Source organism: Quercus robur, chromosome 5 (assembly GCF_932294415.1).
Source record: "Quercus robur chromosome 5, dhQueRobu3.1, whole genome shotgun sequence".
Lineage (NCBI taxonomy): Eukaryota > Viridiplantae > Streptophyta > Magnoliopsida > Fagales > Fagaceae > Quercus > Quercus robur.
Window position 1 is genome coordinate 8021628 of NC_065538.1, and position 18293 is coordinate 8039920.

Below are 18293 nucleotides of genomic sequence, written 5' to 3' on the forward strand. Positions count from 1 at the left end.
TATCAAAGTGTGGAAAATTAGTCCAAAGCCATATACAATACAACATGCTCGTAGGAAAAAGTCCTTATTCAAACAATTATCAAAAACTTTGCAGAACAATAGAGATACGAGAGTGCCATTGCGAAACACGTCACAGACAAAAACTTTGATACAGAATAAAGAACAATCAACAAGTCAGGAGCTAGTAGTCTCCAATTGCATCACCACTACCTGAAAGAGGCAACAAGTGAACAAGTCACCGAATTTGGACAACTGCATATAGCCTTTATTACATAAAAATTGTGGTGCACTTAGGATAACGATGCAAAATTATTGATCAACAAGTCACCAAAAAATAAAAGAAAAAAGAAAAAAAAGCCAGCAATCAAAGTCTTGAAGAACCACTTGGAAAGACAATTTGCTTTTATGAAAGACTTTCATCAAAATCGAATAATTTCTGGGCAAAAATTATCCGCTATTATATTAAAAAAGTTTCAGTATCACTTTAACAAGAAATAAATAAAAAAAATTAAAAAAAAACCATAAAAAGAGTTAATTATTTTTTTCTTTTCTTATAAAAAAACTTCTAAAAATAATTTCTAAATGAATGTATTAGAGCACCCACACTAGATGTGGGGTATGTGCCAAATGCTAAATATTTGGCACATATCCCACACCAAACCCAATTTTAGTCCATTTAGCAGATGTGGGATATGGTTTTTTTTTTTTTGCAACATTGAACAGTACCGTGGCAAATTTGCCACGGTATGGAAGATATGTGGTATATTATTTGTTGTTTATTTATTGTGTTGATGAGTAGTAAATATTATTTTAATGTGTAGTAAATATTATTTTAATGTATAGAATTGAATTATAAAACATCTGATAAATAGGATGTTGTAAAATAATGTGGTAAAATAATAAAGTAGACATTTAATGTGGTAAAATGACATAATTTTTGAAACATCTGCTACGGATGCTCTTAAGAACTGTTGTTAACTTTTTCTTATAATATTATATTTGAGAAGTGCCTAAAAGTTTAAGCGCAAGTGAAAATGGCGGTACACATAGGAAAATAGACAAAACAAAGTCAACAAATCAAGAGTATGATACAAAATGAAAAATCATCACCCGGTTACGTGTAAGACGGTTTGGAGTCAACAAGTCAAAGTATTCGTAGAAAATATGATTAAAATATATATATATATATATATATATATTCTCAAAACAATACAAATATTATCAGTAGCTAATGCTCGTACAGAAAAATTGTTAACCTTTTTCACATGCTATGGCATTAAAAAATAATCTTCATAAATAGAATAAGTCAAATCTGTTATGGAAGACATCTTCCATCAACGTGAATTGTGATTACATTTACTCTTTTGTTCTTTTTTAAGTCTTTGGTTTTAAAACACATTACTTGAGCCCACCAAGAATATGATATATTTGATTATGGACCCAACCACCTATAATATTTTATGAATTCAACCACCAATCCATAGACCTAATTGTGAAAAAACTGAATTCACACGTCAAAACTAAATGCAAAATGGTACCCACCCATGTGCACAACAACCATGGCTTTGAACAGGAGGGCAATTCACTTGTTGCCTTTGTCCTATCGCCTTTAGATTAGGGGCAATATTACTGCAATTTAAGAACGATACCGGTAGTTTTCACCCAAAAAAAAAAAAAAAAAAAAAAAAAAAAAGAATGATACTGGAACAGCAACATCTAAGTATTAGCCCCGAAATTTTTTAGATCGATTTTGGATTTTCAATAAATTAATTAGAATTGATCATTTATACAAGAATAAGTGCCGTTCACTATATACTCAATCAAATTCAAACATATGGGTGTACTGGTTCTCAAACCAATTCGGAACTAATTGTCCTTGTTTTATAATAAATTTTTCTTATTTTTTCCTATAAAATAAAATATTATTTGTGTTTTATTGGTCAAAACGATAATGTGTTTAAATTTTAATGTACTATGTTTAAGGTGTTTTACTTAGGTTTTGTCCTAAGAACAATACTAGTAAAAAAAAAAACATATTATATTGATTTAATATATTATGATTTATGGTATATGAAAAGGGCTGGCTTTTAGACTAATTAGTTAAGCCATTCCCTAAGGCGGTAAGGCCCCATTATAAAAGTTCCCCAAAATTTTAGGGTAATAATTATTTTTATTAGAAAAAAATGTGTGGGTTGTGTCCCACAAATTGTTATAAAGTATGTTTTTATTAGAACAATTTCTCAAAAAAAAAAAAAAAATGAAGTCATTTTTAACAAGTCAATTAATAAATTGTTAGTAGTTTTATATTCTATTTTGAGATGTTCCAAAATAAAGTCATTTTTAACAGGATAATTAATAAATGTTTTAACTTACCATTTACTTTATCTATATAGTCAATGCTCATATTTTATCAAATTTGAACCCTTCTATTTATTTTTATTTTTTATTTTTTTGGAGAAAAATGAAAATTTGAAGTTAAAGTTATTTATAGAGACAATACTCATCTTTTATTAAATTTGAACTTAAAGTGGCTAGTTGTCAAAATGCCCTTCACATTACACCTATTGTATCTACTCATAAACTTGGTCAATGTGTACAGTCTTCGTGTGGGTCTATAATCTGATCTGAGTTGCTCTAGACCTTGATAGTTGAAACGTAGGGCACACATCATATTTTTCGTTAGAAAATATCGTGCACATATATCTAGTCCATTTATTCATGCTAAGCCCCTTTCGTGAACACTCCACATCGTAAATTATTTATGTATAAATGTATATTCAAATATTTATATATGCTAGCTCCTTCCAAAACCTTTATTTTCACCATGTCCTATATATATATATAGAGAGAGAGAGGGAGAAAAAAAAAAGGGTTCAAGTTACACCTGGTGTAACTATATAAAAGTTACACCTTTTAATAGCAATTGATTTTCATAAGATTTAACGGTTAAAAAGAAAACACTATTATCCATTCTTCAAGCCGACTATTCTTCAAAATGCGCATTTGTCTATCCATTATACTGAAGACTAGAGTAATTTGTGGTGTTTATTTTGATTAAATATATCAAGTTATTAAAAGCACTAGCATTAAGTGTGTTAAATGATAAAATTTTAGCATTTAGCACACTAAGTACCAAAAAACGAATTAATCACATCACATGTTCCAAATGCTAAAATTTTTGGCATGAATGAACCGTACCGTTCTACTAAAACAATATGGAACAAATGCTAAAATTTTGTTCTCTTTTTTTAATCAACTTTCCTCTCTCTCTCTCTCTTTTACTGCCATTGATCTCGACACCACGCTGCTGACCTCAAGTCGCCATCTAGATCTCTCTCTCACTCTAAGCCCCTTCCACTCTCCCACTTTGGGCTCTCTACTTCTCTCGCGACTCTCTCTCTCTCTCTTTTGGCTACTGGTTAGTGGTTGTGGGTCGACTTATTGTTGCAGTGATGGTATTCAAGTTTTGTGTTTTTTTTTTTCCTCCAATGGTGGTGGGTTTATTAAATTTTTATCTGTGGTTGTTTTTTGGTTGGTTTTTGAGATGATTTTTGTTGTAAATTTAGTTGGATTTGGGTTGTAGTCATGGTGGCCAGTGGATTTGGGTTGTGAAATAATTTTTTATTGGGTTTATGAGTTGTAGAGTAAAATGAATTTTATAATTTGTTGAATTTATTATTTTAATGTGTTGAATGTAAGATTTAATGAAGGGTGTGTTGTAAAGTGGTGTATAAAAATAGATAAAGTAGATTTTGATATATTAAAATGGCATTTGGAATAGAACGGCTAGAGCATTCACATAAACTCGTGCAAAAATTTCTATCTATTTTAGCATAAGAACATACTTTTCCTATTGTAGATACTCACATTTCAAAACTCTCCACATTAAATTATTTATTTTAAACTACATTTTATTAAAAATATCATTTTTTTTTCATTTTTTAAAATTATTTCTTTTTCTTCACATATAACAACCACCATCTATTATTTTCCCTCATTCTTGAGATACGTAAAAAAAAAAAAAAACTAAATACAAAATAAATAGTATTAGTATGAATAACAACTAAATGTAGAATGTAGTATTAGGACAAGTTTACACAATTATTAATAAATTTAAAAGCTTACATAATTATACTTAGAATGAGGTAGATCATTTAAAAAAATATATATTAGGCATTTTTCAATTACATACTGATTCGATGTGAATGCTATAAAATTTTTCTGCATTTTTTTGTTATATACAGATAAATGTGAATGCTATAAGGATTTTTTGACTGGCTATAAGGATTTTCTTATCCATTGTATCCGTGTTTCACGCAATGTGTTACGTTCATTATCTGGCAGTACAAATGTACAGTGATTCGATGTGAATGCTATAAAATTTTTCTGCATTTTTCTGTTATATACAGATAAATGTGAATGTTATAAGGATTTTCTTATACATTGTATCCGTGTTTCACGCAATGTGTTACGTTCATTATCTGCCAGTACAAATGCACGGTTTTACATCTTTTAAGTACATCATCATTATACCAACGGGGCTTGGTTGAGTGGGTAAGGTTCGGGTACTTCGTGCAACCACACTTAGGTTCGAGTCCCACTTTCCACAGGTTTCCGTTGGTGGGTAAACTTAGTGAGGGGTGTACTCGATAAAAAGAGGTGACTCTCACACGGCTTAGCAAGCTCCCTTCAGCTGGGCTCTCTTGCGGCCAGCTCCCTGCCTAGAAGTGAAATATAGCTATAAAGGCTCTCATTTTCCTTTTTATAAAAAAAAAAAAAAAATACATCATCATTATTCATAAAAATAAAATAATATTTAAAGTACATCGTTATTCACATCCTTGATAAGACATTTTTTGGCCACATTCTACTAATATGAAATCCAGCCCATACACAAATTGTCGGACCTATTGGAATGTGTTTGGTAAAACGTAAATCGAAAATGACAAGAGAGAGCATGTGCTGGGGGACCCAGAAATTTAAGTGCCAACATTTAATGAAAAAGGAGTCAAGATGTATTGTATGGTGACTCTTGTTTCTTTCTCATTGATTATTTACGTATTGAAATTGACATCTTATCGAATCTCTATTTACAGCGTTTGGTTGAAAGGAAATAAGAGAAGAGTACTGAAAAGGAAAAGGTACTGTTTTGTTTTGTTTGTTTGATTGAAGGGAAAGTGCAGACAAAAAAAGAAAAGAAAAAAGAGATAAGGGACTAAAGGGTAACACCATTTTACGTGATGTTTCCACTTTCCACCCGATTTGTGTGGAAACTGGAAAGAGAAGGGAAGATTTAACTCTACGAGGGCTTTTAGATTCAACTTAATCTTACGTCTACGTTTTGCAACACGTTTTAAGTTTTTTTTTTTTTTTTCATAAACAGTAATTTTACTGTTTATGAGACAATTTTTACTGTTCATACACTGTTCTGTCACGGTTCATGCACTGTTCATCACTGTAGCAGTACTGTTCATATATTAAAAAATATTAAAAATGGGTTTCACAATACTATTTACATATTTAAAAATTATTTTGCTATAATGTTTTCAGTTTTAGTTTTCAGTTTCAGCAACAATAAGTTCAATACAAACGGACCCTATATATATAAACTTCTAAATATCCAATATGATAAAAATAAATAAATATGGCATTTCATTGTCTTGGTGACAGCATAAATATAGGCAAGTGCTACCATTTGAAAGTTTAAGATACACACGAAAAGGCTGACTTAATGATTTTTACTTTTTAAGATTTAATGATATTTATAAAATCATGAGTTTTAATTAGTTCAGTTGGTAAAATTTTTTATTCTCAAATAAGTCTAAAATAAGAACAATTATCATAGAATAGACAACAAAAATTAAGTTAGAATCTCATCATATTTATCAAAAAATGATATTCATGAAATCTGGGGGGTTCGGAACCTCTAATCAACGTCTTTGAACAATTCCTATTGAATTCTTCTCTATAACTATCTGTACAGTAAAATCACTTTCATCCAAGTGAATACAAGGGAATGAAGCCATTGCACGTTGCCAAGTTATTGATAGAAACCTAGTTTTGGCTGCATCTTTAGGCTCGAGGACAGAGAGTATTTTGTGAATAATGGGTTCAGGCAAATCATATTTTTTATCACCTTCTTGTTTGTTTTGTTTCCTTTGTAGTTCCATTCTCCTTTGACAGGCTTTCTGATCACATATTAAACTTGGGTCTTAAGAACCTGTAAGTTAGACATACAGGTATATCATCCAAGAAAATCACACACACACATATATAAGGACTAATCTGGACAATAAAAGGCTACTCATGTCAATTTTAAGCAACATTGAATAATAAAAAAGCCCATAAAAAGATTAGCATAACCATTATATTCTGTTAATTTGTTAGGCTTGTTGTACTAATTATATTCGTTCTTTCGTTAAACTTATAAAATGATTACTCTATATAATAATTTAAAGCCATATTATTGTAACTATTTGTGCTTCTAAGCCTTAAATTTTAACCTGAATATAATATCAAATTATGGAGTTTATTATATAATTATTTCTTGATATAATTACTTATATACATTTTTATGAAAGATAATAAGTTACAATGTAAAGAATAACTCATAATACTATCGAAAGGTAACAATATTTTTTTTTGCATTTTTTTTTTCTCTGGAATAAAACCTTTTGCTTCTTTATTGTTCTTTTGTATCTATCCTTTTTTTCTTCTTTCAGAAATTTCAAACTATAAAAAACCATTGATATGGTAGGAAATATCTTTTTTTTTAAATGAAACTTGATATATAAATAAATAAATAAAAGAATAACCCATGAGTTACGAACTCGACACGCAAACATAAATTACATCCTATTTTAACAATGGGTCAATAAGTCAAACTTTGAAAAATCATTACACGGTTACGTGTAAGACGGTATATAAGATTAATTATCTTTAAAAAATTTCATGTGCTTTGCATTTGGTAGGTTGTCTTTCACATTGTCAAAGAAACCTAATAACGTGGAGATGGAAGTTCCCAAGGAAGAAGAGTTGCTTTTGTTGACTCCTCTTCATTTCAACATTTGCAGACTATAAGATAACTTTCTTTTACTTTGTAGGTTATAGACTTTTTAATGCTTTTTATTCTTCCACAGGAAGAAGACTTGCTTTTGTTGACTCCTCACATTTGCAGACTATATAAGATAGCTTTTTTTTACTTTTTAGGTTACAGACTTTTTAATGCTTTTTATTCCTGCACAGGAAGAAAGACTTGCTTTTGTTGACTCCTCTTCCTTTCAACATTTGCAGACTATAAGATAGCTTTCTTTTACTTTTTAGGTTATATACTTTTTAATGTATTTTAGAGCATATTTAGCAGATTAGATAAATTTTTGTATTGTTTATAGAATCAATAGTAACTTTTACCTTTTAACTACTCACTTTTTCAAATACACTTTTCAATAGATCCTCTATCTTATTTAAATATTATTTCTTCATTTATTATTTATTCTTTTTTTAACAATTACATATCTCTCAACATTTTTTTATTCAATACCTTATTATTATAATAGAAAAAAAAAACATTTGAAGAATAAACAGTAGCCATCAGATTTGATGAGTTACTGTTCATGAGCCAAAAAAATTCCGGATACAGAGAGTTCGTTGGAGACTATTTTTATGGTATCATTTTCTATTATAGAGATTTTTATGCATTTAATTGCACCATTTGAGATGCTCTTATAAGCATAGTGTATGTTGATTTCTATGTAGAGAAATGCTCTATGCTACTTATTTATAATATTTTTACAACATTTTCACAATAAATTTTAGATGACAAGTTTTAATTAGTTGTTGTTAGTGAGCAAAAAAATCATTTTAATGATGGATTTAAATTAAAATCAATAACAATTTACTATGATTTATTGTAAAAGTGTTGTAAAAATATTGTAAATATAAGTATCCAAGAAGGGTAGCATCCAATAAGAACGAGTGTTGAGATAGCAAGTGTGGGGCCCAATAATTTATGGGCTCGGCCCGCTTGCTTATGGGGAGTCCACAGGCCCAAACCGAAGAAGGCCATGGCCCAAGCTCAAAAATAAGAAGCTCAAAATGGCCCGGGGATACAGCCGAGGACAGCTTGGTCCTCGGCAGACCCAAAGTCTCATTGATGAAAGTGGCATACGGGCAAACTCTAAAGATCAGAAAATATCTTAGGGAAGTTGTCCTTAATACCCTTCACTGATAAGACTCTGCACCTAACAGAACCGGATTCTTAGGCTTTATCTACCATCCCCACCAATTCTGGGATTAGATTGATGGGACAAATATCAGTCTCGTAAAAGTTGACCCTACACGTGGACGAGGGACAGCAAACGTAGGCTAGTATAAAAGAGAAGATAAACTAATCAGAAAGGGATCCCCATCTCACTTCCTGGGAAAAACTCCAGGGATGAGAATGCCCGAGCAATATATGTACACCACCACGAAAAACCCACCGCCGGGTAACCGGAGAAAGACATTAGTGCTCCTCGGACATAATCCGAGGAGTCCAATCCCTCAAGTTACAAAGCTGTAGAGCTTGGATATCTAGGCTGAAGCCTTTTCTTGTCTGAGTTTCCCTAAAGTCCGGTTTGGACCAACGCCCTGTGACCAAACGCTAACCTTTCAAGCCCACTCTCTACAAATCTTATTGTGAGGGATCCTTCACGTGCGAGTCCAACGTCATTGTTGGGCCGTTTGAGAATCGTGTCCCTACAGCAAGAATCAAGAGTGAGGAAATAAGAAAACAAAAGGTGAAGTAGTGAAGAGTGTGTTATAAGTATTAGGCTAAAATACAAAATGCACCCTCTAAGTTTGACTGAAATTCAATTCAGATTTCTAATTTTATTTTCGTTTTATTTAGTTCTCTAAATTTCAAATTTATTCAATTTAGACATTTCATCCAATTTCCTTAAAAATATGCCATTAAAACAATATTTTTCCCACATGATAAAAAAAATCTATAAAATTATATATATATATATATATATTTATATATATATATGATAGACTTTCTACGTGAGAATTTGTTTCTCAAAAAATCTTTTTTCTTTAGTTAATTGCCTTAATGGCAATTTTTTAACACAATTGGACAAAAGGCATAAATTGAATAAATTTGAAACATAGAAAATTCAATTAAACCAAAGCAAAGTTAGATGACTTGAATGGATTTCTGTTAAATTTAGAGAACGCATTTTACGGTTTAGCATAAGTATTAATAAAGCTTCGTTTCTTTTAACTGATAATCCTTTAAATATTGTACTTGAGTGTGACTAAATTTATTTCAAAGTATGGCATACTTTTATTTTGGGGGTTAAATTTATTATATCGGAAAACTTTGGCACTGAAAAAATCTCAACACAATAAACCTTCATAAAATGTCTCCAAATTTGGCTAATGAGTATATCTCAATTGGGAAAATTATTGAATATTACGGGAGTACTATAAATGTGTACTCCTTTCTCTTATATGAATTGTGAGTCCCACCATAAATTTAACTAGTGGGACCCATAGTTATGTGAAAGAGAGGAGTATATATTTATGGTACTCCGAGAGTACTCAATAATTACTATCTCTCAATTCCTGGAAACTAGGAAATCATCCCACATTGAATTCAAATCTTCTACATTTCTTTGGATACTCTACCAAATAAATTTTCTTAAATCTTAACCATACTTTAATGATTTAATGGTCTAAATTTTGTCATGTCAACATTCCACTAACAATAATCTTAATTGTTTTGTTTGCAATATTATTTTATTACTTTAAGAATATTGTTAATGGAATGCTGATATAGCAAAATTTAGACCATTAAATCTAAAGTGTGGTTAGGATTTAAGAAAATTTATTGATAGAGTACCTTAAAAAATCTAGAGGATCTAAATCCTACTACATTACTCTCTCTTATGAGTAATGAGTATCCAATGCCTAAAATACTATTTATATCCACTAGTAGAATATTGGGTAGAGATATCAACCTTGAAATAGAATTTAAATGAAAATTTACTTTTGTGCAAACCAATATTGCATAAACAGTATTTCATAGATTAGATTTTACTTTTGTACAATACAATAAAAACGAAAAAAATGATCCAAGGTGTGGAAGATTAGTCCAAAGCCATATACAATACAACATGCTCATGGGAAAAAGTCCTTATTCAAACAATTATCAAAAACTTTGCAGAAAAATAGAGGAACGAGAGTGCCATTGCAAAACACGTCACAGACAACAAAAAAACAAAAATAATCAAAGTGTCAAAGTCTTAAAAACTTTGATAAGAATAAAGAACAATCATTTCGCAGCTACGTGAAAGACATTTTGGTTTCTTAAGTCAACAAACCGAATGGTTATCCCACTCAACACATATTTTTCACATTTTAAACATATTTATACATATTTTAACATATTTTTTCACTCACATGTATATCAAAAATACCCAAAATACCTTATTCAAACTTAGTTACCAAACAGGCTCTATTCATAAAAAAAATGATTTGTTTTTTTTTTGAAAAATCGCTCTATAGTGTTTAATTGGCATGAGCTTATAAACTTAGTTTTTAACTTTTAGTTTTCATATACAACTTTTAAAATCACATTTTTTTTCTTGTATTCTCTTTCTTTTTAAAATTTTTTCAAGTTAGGAATATATTTTAATAACTTTCAGCAAAAAATTTTCAAACAAAAAACTAGATAGGATATTCTCAAAACAACACAAATATTATCAGGAGCTGGTAGTCTCCAATTGCATCACCACTACCTGAAAGAGGCAACAAGTCACCGAATTTGGACAACTGCATATAGCCTTTATTACATAAAATTTTTGGTGCACTTAGGATAACAATGCAAAATTATTGATCAACAAGTCACCAAAAAATAAAAGAAAAAAGCCAGCTATCAAAGTCTTGAAGAACCACTTGGAAAGACAATTTGCTTTTATGGAAGACTTTCAGCAAAAATCGAATAATTTGTGGGCAAAAATAGAATCAGCTATTATATTAAGAAAGTGTAAATATCACTTTAACGGGAAATAAAATAAAGAAATAAAAAATAAATAAAAACAAAACAATAAAGTGAGTTAGTTCCTTTTTTTTTTTTTTCTTTTTTCACAAATTTTTTTTTAAAAATAATTTCTAAATTAATGTATTTATAATATCCGTTAACTTTCACTTATAATATTATATTAATGTATTTAGAGTACCTAAAAGTTTAAGCGCCCAAGTACCCGAAAATGATGGCACCCACAGGAAAATGGTGTGCAAAACAAAGTCAACAAATCAAGAATATGATACAAAATGAAAAATCATCACACGGTTACGTGTACTATGGTTTAGAGTCAACAAGTCAAAGTATTCATAAAAGATATAATTAAAAAATAAAAAATAAAAAAGATATTCTCATAACAATACAAATATTATCAGTAGCCAGTGGTCTCCGATTGCATCACCACTACTCACACTCAGCTTTTCTTCCTCCAAACTTTCCTTTTGAACCCGAATCCCTTCCTTCGTTATTGCTTTGTCATGGGTGCCTCTTTTGTTGCTCATGTGCTTTTTTTACTATGCTTCTTTGCTACAACCTTCAGCTTCTTCCTCAAAGCCGAGTCAAATGTCTCTTGCAATGAAAAAGACAAACAAGCACTTCTAAACTTCAAACAAGGTCTCAGTGATCCTTTGAAAAAGCTCTCATCCTGGTCTGACCAAGAAGATTGCTCTGGATGGTTCGGAGTTGTCTATGACAACAAAACTAGCCGAGTCACTGAGCTCCATCTCAATTATTCGCGGTTTGGCGGTGAGATTAGTGGTTCGTTGCTCCAATTGGAACATTTGAATTACTTGGATTTGAGTTTCAATGACTTTAATCGTACTCCTATCCCAACTTTTCTTGGTTCAATGGCTAGTCTGACACATCTTGACCTCTTTCGGTCTAACTTCTCTGGACACATTCCTCATCAGCTTGGGAACCTTTCAAACCTTCGTTATCTGGATCTTGGAGGTAATCATTATCCATATGCAGATGACTTGCATTGGATGTCTAATCTCTCTTCCATTCAATACCTTGACTTGAGCTCGCTTCAAATAATAGAAGTTGGTTGGCTTCAAATAATGAGTACGTACCCATCTCTTTCGTCACTGTACGCGTCAGATTGTGGACTTGTTAATCTGAATCCACCTCTTGGATTTGTCAATTTCACATCTCTTCAAGACCTTGATCTTTCCTATAATCTTTTCAGTCATGAGATACCTAATTGGTTCTCTAATCTCACTACAAGCCTCTTGTATCTTGACCTGAGAGGCAATTCTCTAAGAGGCGAGATACCACCGAGCTTTTTCAATTCACCGAAATTAGAATTTTTATACTTGTGGTCCAATAAGCTAATTGGAAAAATTCCAGAGTCGTTAGGCCAGCTTAAACATCTAACACTTCTCCATATGGGAGATAATTCTTTTAGTGGTCCAATTCCTTCTTCCATTGGGAATTTATCTTATTTGGAAGTATTATGGCTCTTTGATAACCAGTTGAATGGTACCATTCCAAAGACTCTTGGGCTACTCTCAAATTTAGTTGATTTATATGTCGGTAATAATTTCTTGACAGGGACATTAGACGAAGAGCATTTTACTAAACTCTCAAAATTACAGTTTCTAATTATCTCTGATACAAATTTGTTCTTTAATGTGAAATCCAATTGGGTCCCTCCTTTTCAACTTACATCTATCAGAACGAGCTCTTGCAAGATAGGTCCCAACTTTCCAACGTGGCTACAAACACAAAGATCCGTCAGTGAATTATACTTGTCCAAGTCAGAAATTTCAGACAAGGCTCCAGGTTGGTTCTGGAATTGGACTTCAAACATTGAAGCAATCGATCTCTCTGACAACCAAATAAAAGGGGATGGATCGGACATTGTGCTGAACTCTAGTATCATAAATCTAAGTTCTAATTGTTTTAAAGGTCAAATGCCACAATTGTCAACAAATGTCAAGAGGCTAATTATAGCTAACAACTCCATTTCTGGACCAATTTCCTCTTTCATGTGCCAAAAGATGAATAGAAAGAATCAATTAATGGTTTTAGACGTATCAAATAATCTCTTAACAGGTGCACTTCCTCACTGCTGGAAGTATTGGCAATCTTTGACCCATCTAAGCTTGGGAAGCAATGATATATCGGGTAGAATTCCGTACTCCATGAGCTCTTTAGTTGCACTCCAATCACTGCATTTGCAAAACAATAGAATCTCAGGAGATATACCTTCATCATTGAAGAAGTGCTCAAAATTGAGTCTTATTGATATAGGTGAGAATCCTTTTTCAGGGGCCATACCACCATGGATTGGAGAAATGACGAGTCTTACGATTCTCCGATTACGTTCCAATGGATTCAAGGGCCATATACCTCTACAAATATGTCAACTTTCTTCTCTTACAGTATTGGATCTTGCCAATAACAGTCTTTCGGGACACATACCAAATTGCTTGAAAAATATTAGCGCCATGACAATACCTTCATCCACATTTGAAGCTCAATATTATTACTCTGTAAGGAATGCTTATATGGTAACCTATCATGAGACTCTCAAGTTGGTTCCCAAAGGGGTGGAACTAGAATATGAAGAAAACATTGTCTTTGTTAAGATGATAGATCTTTCAAGTAATAACTTGTCTGGATCAATCCCTTCAGAAATTTCAATCTTTCCGAATTGCGTTATTTGAACTTGTCGAGAAATCAATTGATAGGAAAGATACCAGAAAAAATGGGGATCATGAAAAAGTTGGAGTCTATTGATCTCTCACAAAATCATCTATCAGGTGAAATTCCTTTAAGCTTGTCTAGTTTGACATTTCTTAGTCGCTTGAACTTGTCATACAACAACTTGAAAGGCAAAATTCCATTAGGCCCCCAGCTTCAAACTTTTGATCCACTCAGCTACATTGGCAATCCTCAACTTTGTGGTGATCCACTTCCAAAAAACTGCACAATTGGGGAAGAATCTCAAAATAGGACACCAATTGGAAAAACTGAAGAGGACTCTTATAATTCCAACTTCTACATTGGTATGGGAGTTGGATTTGCGGTTGGTTTTTGGGCAGTTTGTGGAGTTCTCTTCTTCAACAGGACCTGGAGGCATGCTTATTTCAAATTCTTCGATGACATGAAGGATTGCGTTTATGTGACTACTGTGCTAAACGTGAATTGGTTGCTGGAAAAGCTAAGAAGCTGCCACCTTTAGCAAGTGAAAGTCATCATTATCTAGCTAAGAGGTATTACTTCAAACATAACACCATTAATATCATGTTAATGTTGTAGACTTGTAGTCATCAACTTTGAACACATAATTTAATTCATAGCTAAATGTTGTAGCCTTTTGGATTTTGATTCACAAATACTGCATATGAACTCTGTCTAAATTTGCAGCTAGTCCATTGGCTTTGAAATAATTTACTTATAAATTTTTTAGCATAAATAGTGGGAAATCTATGAATAGTGGTTTTATGTTGAGCATAAATTTTTTTCTCATTTATATACATCATGACTTCGCACCTCACATGACATGCTTTAAGGCTTTGATTTTACAAGGAAATTTTCAAATATAATAAATAGAAAATCAAAGTTAGGCTGGGCATTACTAGAATTCTTAGAATTTTAATATTGCACAATTCGAATTGAAGTTAAGCTTAAGGTGTAGGTGGTGATTGACTATGATGTATGATTTGTGGTCCTTGTTTATATTTCAGGGAGTGGTACAGGTTCATGCTCTTCAAGATGAATCGTTGGCAAAGATATTGTACTAGATCCTATTTTCTAGTTTTATCAGGAAATTTACATTGAATAAAATGTTGTGGACTATGAATCTTGCGCATGAAGTGTAAGAACTATTTATCTGTAGCTTAGTGTTCTCTCCCTCACTACTTTTCTTAAATTCTCCTTCTTGTTGTATGTAAAAAAAAGTTTCGGATTTATGTGTTTCACATGTTTTACCATTTTTCTATTGTCCAGCACCTTAAGCTCATTCTTGTATTGCACCAATAGTCTCTATTTAACAAATATTGGAATTTTGGAATTGATTTCCCCATCTTATTGTATTTTCTAAGAAACCAAGGAGATTTTTGGCCTCCTTTCTTTATTTTTGGCCTATTCAAAAATCTTCCTTGACAATACAAAATAGCATAATTCATTCATTGAAACTGTTCATATTACATCAATACTATTCACCACCTATACCACCTCCCTCAAAAAGGTTCTCATCCTACCACACCATCTCTTCTCACAATGTTCTCTACGCAGATTTTGCTGCAAAAAATAATAATTGGAATTGTGACATGTCAATTTGTAAATTCCATATAGTAAAATTTGTAGTAACCTTAGCATTACTCACTATATTAAGATTCCATCCTCATTGATAACAATAAGTTAGGAATAAAAATCCATTGTACCACTTTGGAGTATTTGTAATTGAAGTTGAAATTTCTCAAATTTTCATTTATATCCTAATTTGTCTTAATGTTTAATCATTTTCAATTAAATAATAGAGTTATTTTTGAATATATAAAAAAGTGAGAAATGTTACGTTTACAAAATTTTTACAATAAATCCTAAATGATAAATTATTATTAGTGGGCCAAAAAATAATTTCAATAGTGGACCCATATTAAAATTAGTAACAACTTATCACCTAAAATTTGTTTTGAAATTATTGTGAAAATTTTGTAGACATAACATTACTCATCATTACATAGCCTTCTTTGTAAAGAGAACTAGGGTTAAAATTTCCCTTGCAAACTTGTAATAATTATAAAATAAAAAAATAAAAAAATAAAAAAATTGAGAAAGTAGTTGTATAGAAGATTTAAAAAAGCTGGATAGATAGTTGAATCTAGGGATCTAATCATTCAATTGCCTGATCAGTTTGCTAGTAAAGAATTAGAGTGCAAGTTTAATAAAGAATTCAAATCAAATTCTAATTGCATTCAAATTTTGTGTCAAGTATCCCTCTTACTTAAAACAACTTCTTACCCATTTAAAAGTTTAAAACTACTTCTACCTAGGACTGTGCATGGATCAAGTTATATTAACTTGGAGCTCAACCCACCACTCGCCTGACCATGTCGAGTTGGGGAGGAAGTAACCAGCCACTAACTGCTAAGAAATGGACACTCAACCGTCCAATATTCCAAGGGTGGCGGTTGGGTGTGTCAAAACTCAAAACTGGCTAAGATCTAGCCAAAACCGGTGAGGATGGGTAGTGACAATTGTTGATCTGACCAGAACATGTGTGAAAGGCAATGACGATCATATCATATATATAGCTAGAATGAGAGACAAAAGGCAACAACACTCACGTCTGGCTATATCGAGTCAACAAAGCAATAAGAGATAGCAGTATGAAAGCCCAATTAATAACCAAAAAATAGTAATAATAATTAATTAATTAATAAATAAAGAAGTCTCCTTACATCATATTGCACAGAAAACTATTTATACAACAAATATTAGCCCCCAAAAAAAAAAAAAATGCGGCTAACATCACAAACTACAACTTGTAGTAGTTGGAAACCATAAGTGTAAAAATATTACAAAAATCAAAGCCTAATAAATAACAAAAGCAGCCTAATGTAGTGTAACTAGTAATAAGACTAGTGCAAATACCCATCCTACTACACTATTGAAAAAATAAGAGGAGAATTAGACCAGACTGACCAAATAATAGCCTGAGCAGAAAAAATAAAATAAAATGATTAATATAATTACACATTGAGCTGGACCAATGGAATATATGCAAAGGTTTTGTGGCACATCAACTTTGGATGTTCCAAGAGTAGTAGCCCATAAAAGAGAAAAGATTGCTGGCAGAGAAGTACAACCACCTGATATCATTCTGAGCGTTGTAATAAGAATGTAAAGCCCGAGTTTTCGCGAATAAGAGGTGGAGGATCAATATTAGGAACTTCAATATGTTGCGTTGACTTGGAAATGTCATCCAAAGTAAATGGAATGCTGCGTTTTGAACACAAGCAGTTTTGGTATTAGCTATACACAGAAGGCGTTCAAGATGTGAAACTAAAAGCATGCAACTGGAAGTTTTTACCTAGAGTCATCATCCAATAAGAAATAACCTGCACATAGTGAACTTTTGAGTGAAATTTCAACAGAAATGAACCTGCGACTGCTTGATAAATCATTTATGGATAATTAAATAAAAGAGAGAACGTCAAATGACGTGACGGGGAGAATTCTAAAACAAATTGAATGATAACCTTACAAGGGACCATATAAAAACAGCAATTGTAGAAATGAGTTCAAAATGTAACCACTAAAAATAGACATATTGGGTTTAATAATTTTTCTTGAGAAAAGATTATGAGATAGAAAAACTGATTAAGAGTATTCAAATTTTTTTTTATTTGGAACTAATTCCAAATACTCTTTTATCAGCATTTTTTTAGCAAAGAGCCTATGAAGGTAAATGAAGGCTGACAACTCCTAACCAACTAAAAGTTTAGTACACGACTTACATCAGCAGATACACTATTAGTACCATATTTGTCATCCCAGTACATTGTACTGATCCTGTATAATTGCTGTATGCTAAGCACCTGAAAGAGGATGAGAAAAAAAAATTAGAAAAGACAGGAGGAGGGACGGAGCGAGGAGAAGACTCGCTGGACATAGATCATTTGTTATTTCTTTCAAGGTCTTTTTGGGCTTATGATGTATGACCTGATATTGCAGGAAAAAATGAAAAGGAAAAGACTAATAAGACACATTTAATAATAGATACCTCCATAGGAATGGAAAACAAGATAAATGAATCAAACCAGGAAGCCAACTGCTTGTCGGATGTGCTTCATCTTGTCCCAAGCCAAACCTACAAACTGCATGCCAATAAGGTACTAAATAAAGTCTACCAAAAGAGAGGCATGGAGAAAGAATACAAGAGATTGATGCATGGCTAGTACCTCCTCGGTCGCATCATGACACCACTGTTCCAACTCAGCCAACCCCGCCTTCAAGTATTCCCCATTGCTGAACGAACAACATTCACACTGCAAGAGAAGGCTGCAAAAAAGAAATTTAAATTGTCAGGGAATATACCTTAATATACTCTATAATCAAAGTAAGTTTTAGGATTCTAGAAAAAAGTTCTAGGATTCTAGAAACCTCAAGTGATAATTTTACCTGTTAAATAACTGAACGTTGATGAAAGAAAATATCTGAGCGAATAATTTGCAAACTAGGAATGAAGGAACCTGTATTGTCAAGATATTGA

The 18293-nt window shown here is 31.9% G+C and overlaps 2 protein-coding genes across 2 annotated transcripts in view; one reads left to right on the forward strand and one right to left on the reverse strand.

Annotated features, from left to right (window-relative positions):
* The first annotated feature begins 11436 nt into the window (after positions 1-11436).
* The window catches only part of LOC126725006 (receptor-like protein EIX2), a 55060-nt gene continuing 48203 nt past the window's right edge, over positions 11437-18293 (forward strand). Inside the window, exon 1 of the mRNA XM_050429481.1 lies at positions 11437-13321. Within this exon, the coding sequence (XP_050285438.1) occupies positions 11545-13321 (1777 nt within the window). The 5' untranslated portion in view covers positions 11437-11544. The remainder of the gene's footprint in view (positions 13322-18293) is intronic.
* Positions 18179-18293, reverse strand: part of LOC126725004 (myosin-17-like) — a 70242-nt gene continuing 70127 nt past the window's right edge. The window contains exon 33 of the mRNA XM_050429479.1: positions 18179-18264. Coding sequence (XP_050285436.1) covers positions 18258-18264 — 7 coding nt within the window. The 3' untranslated portion in view covers positions 18179-18257. The remainder of the gene's footprint in view (positions 18265-18293) is intronic.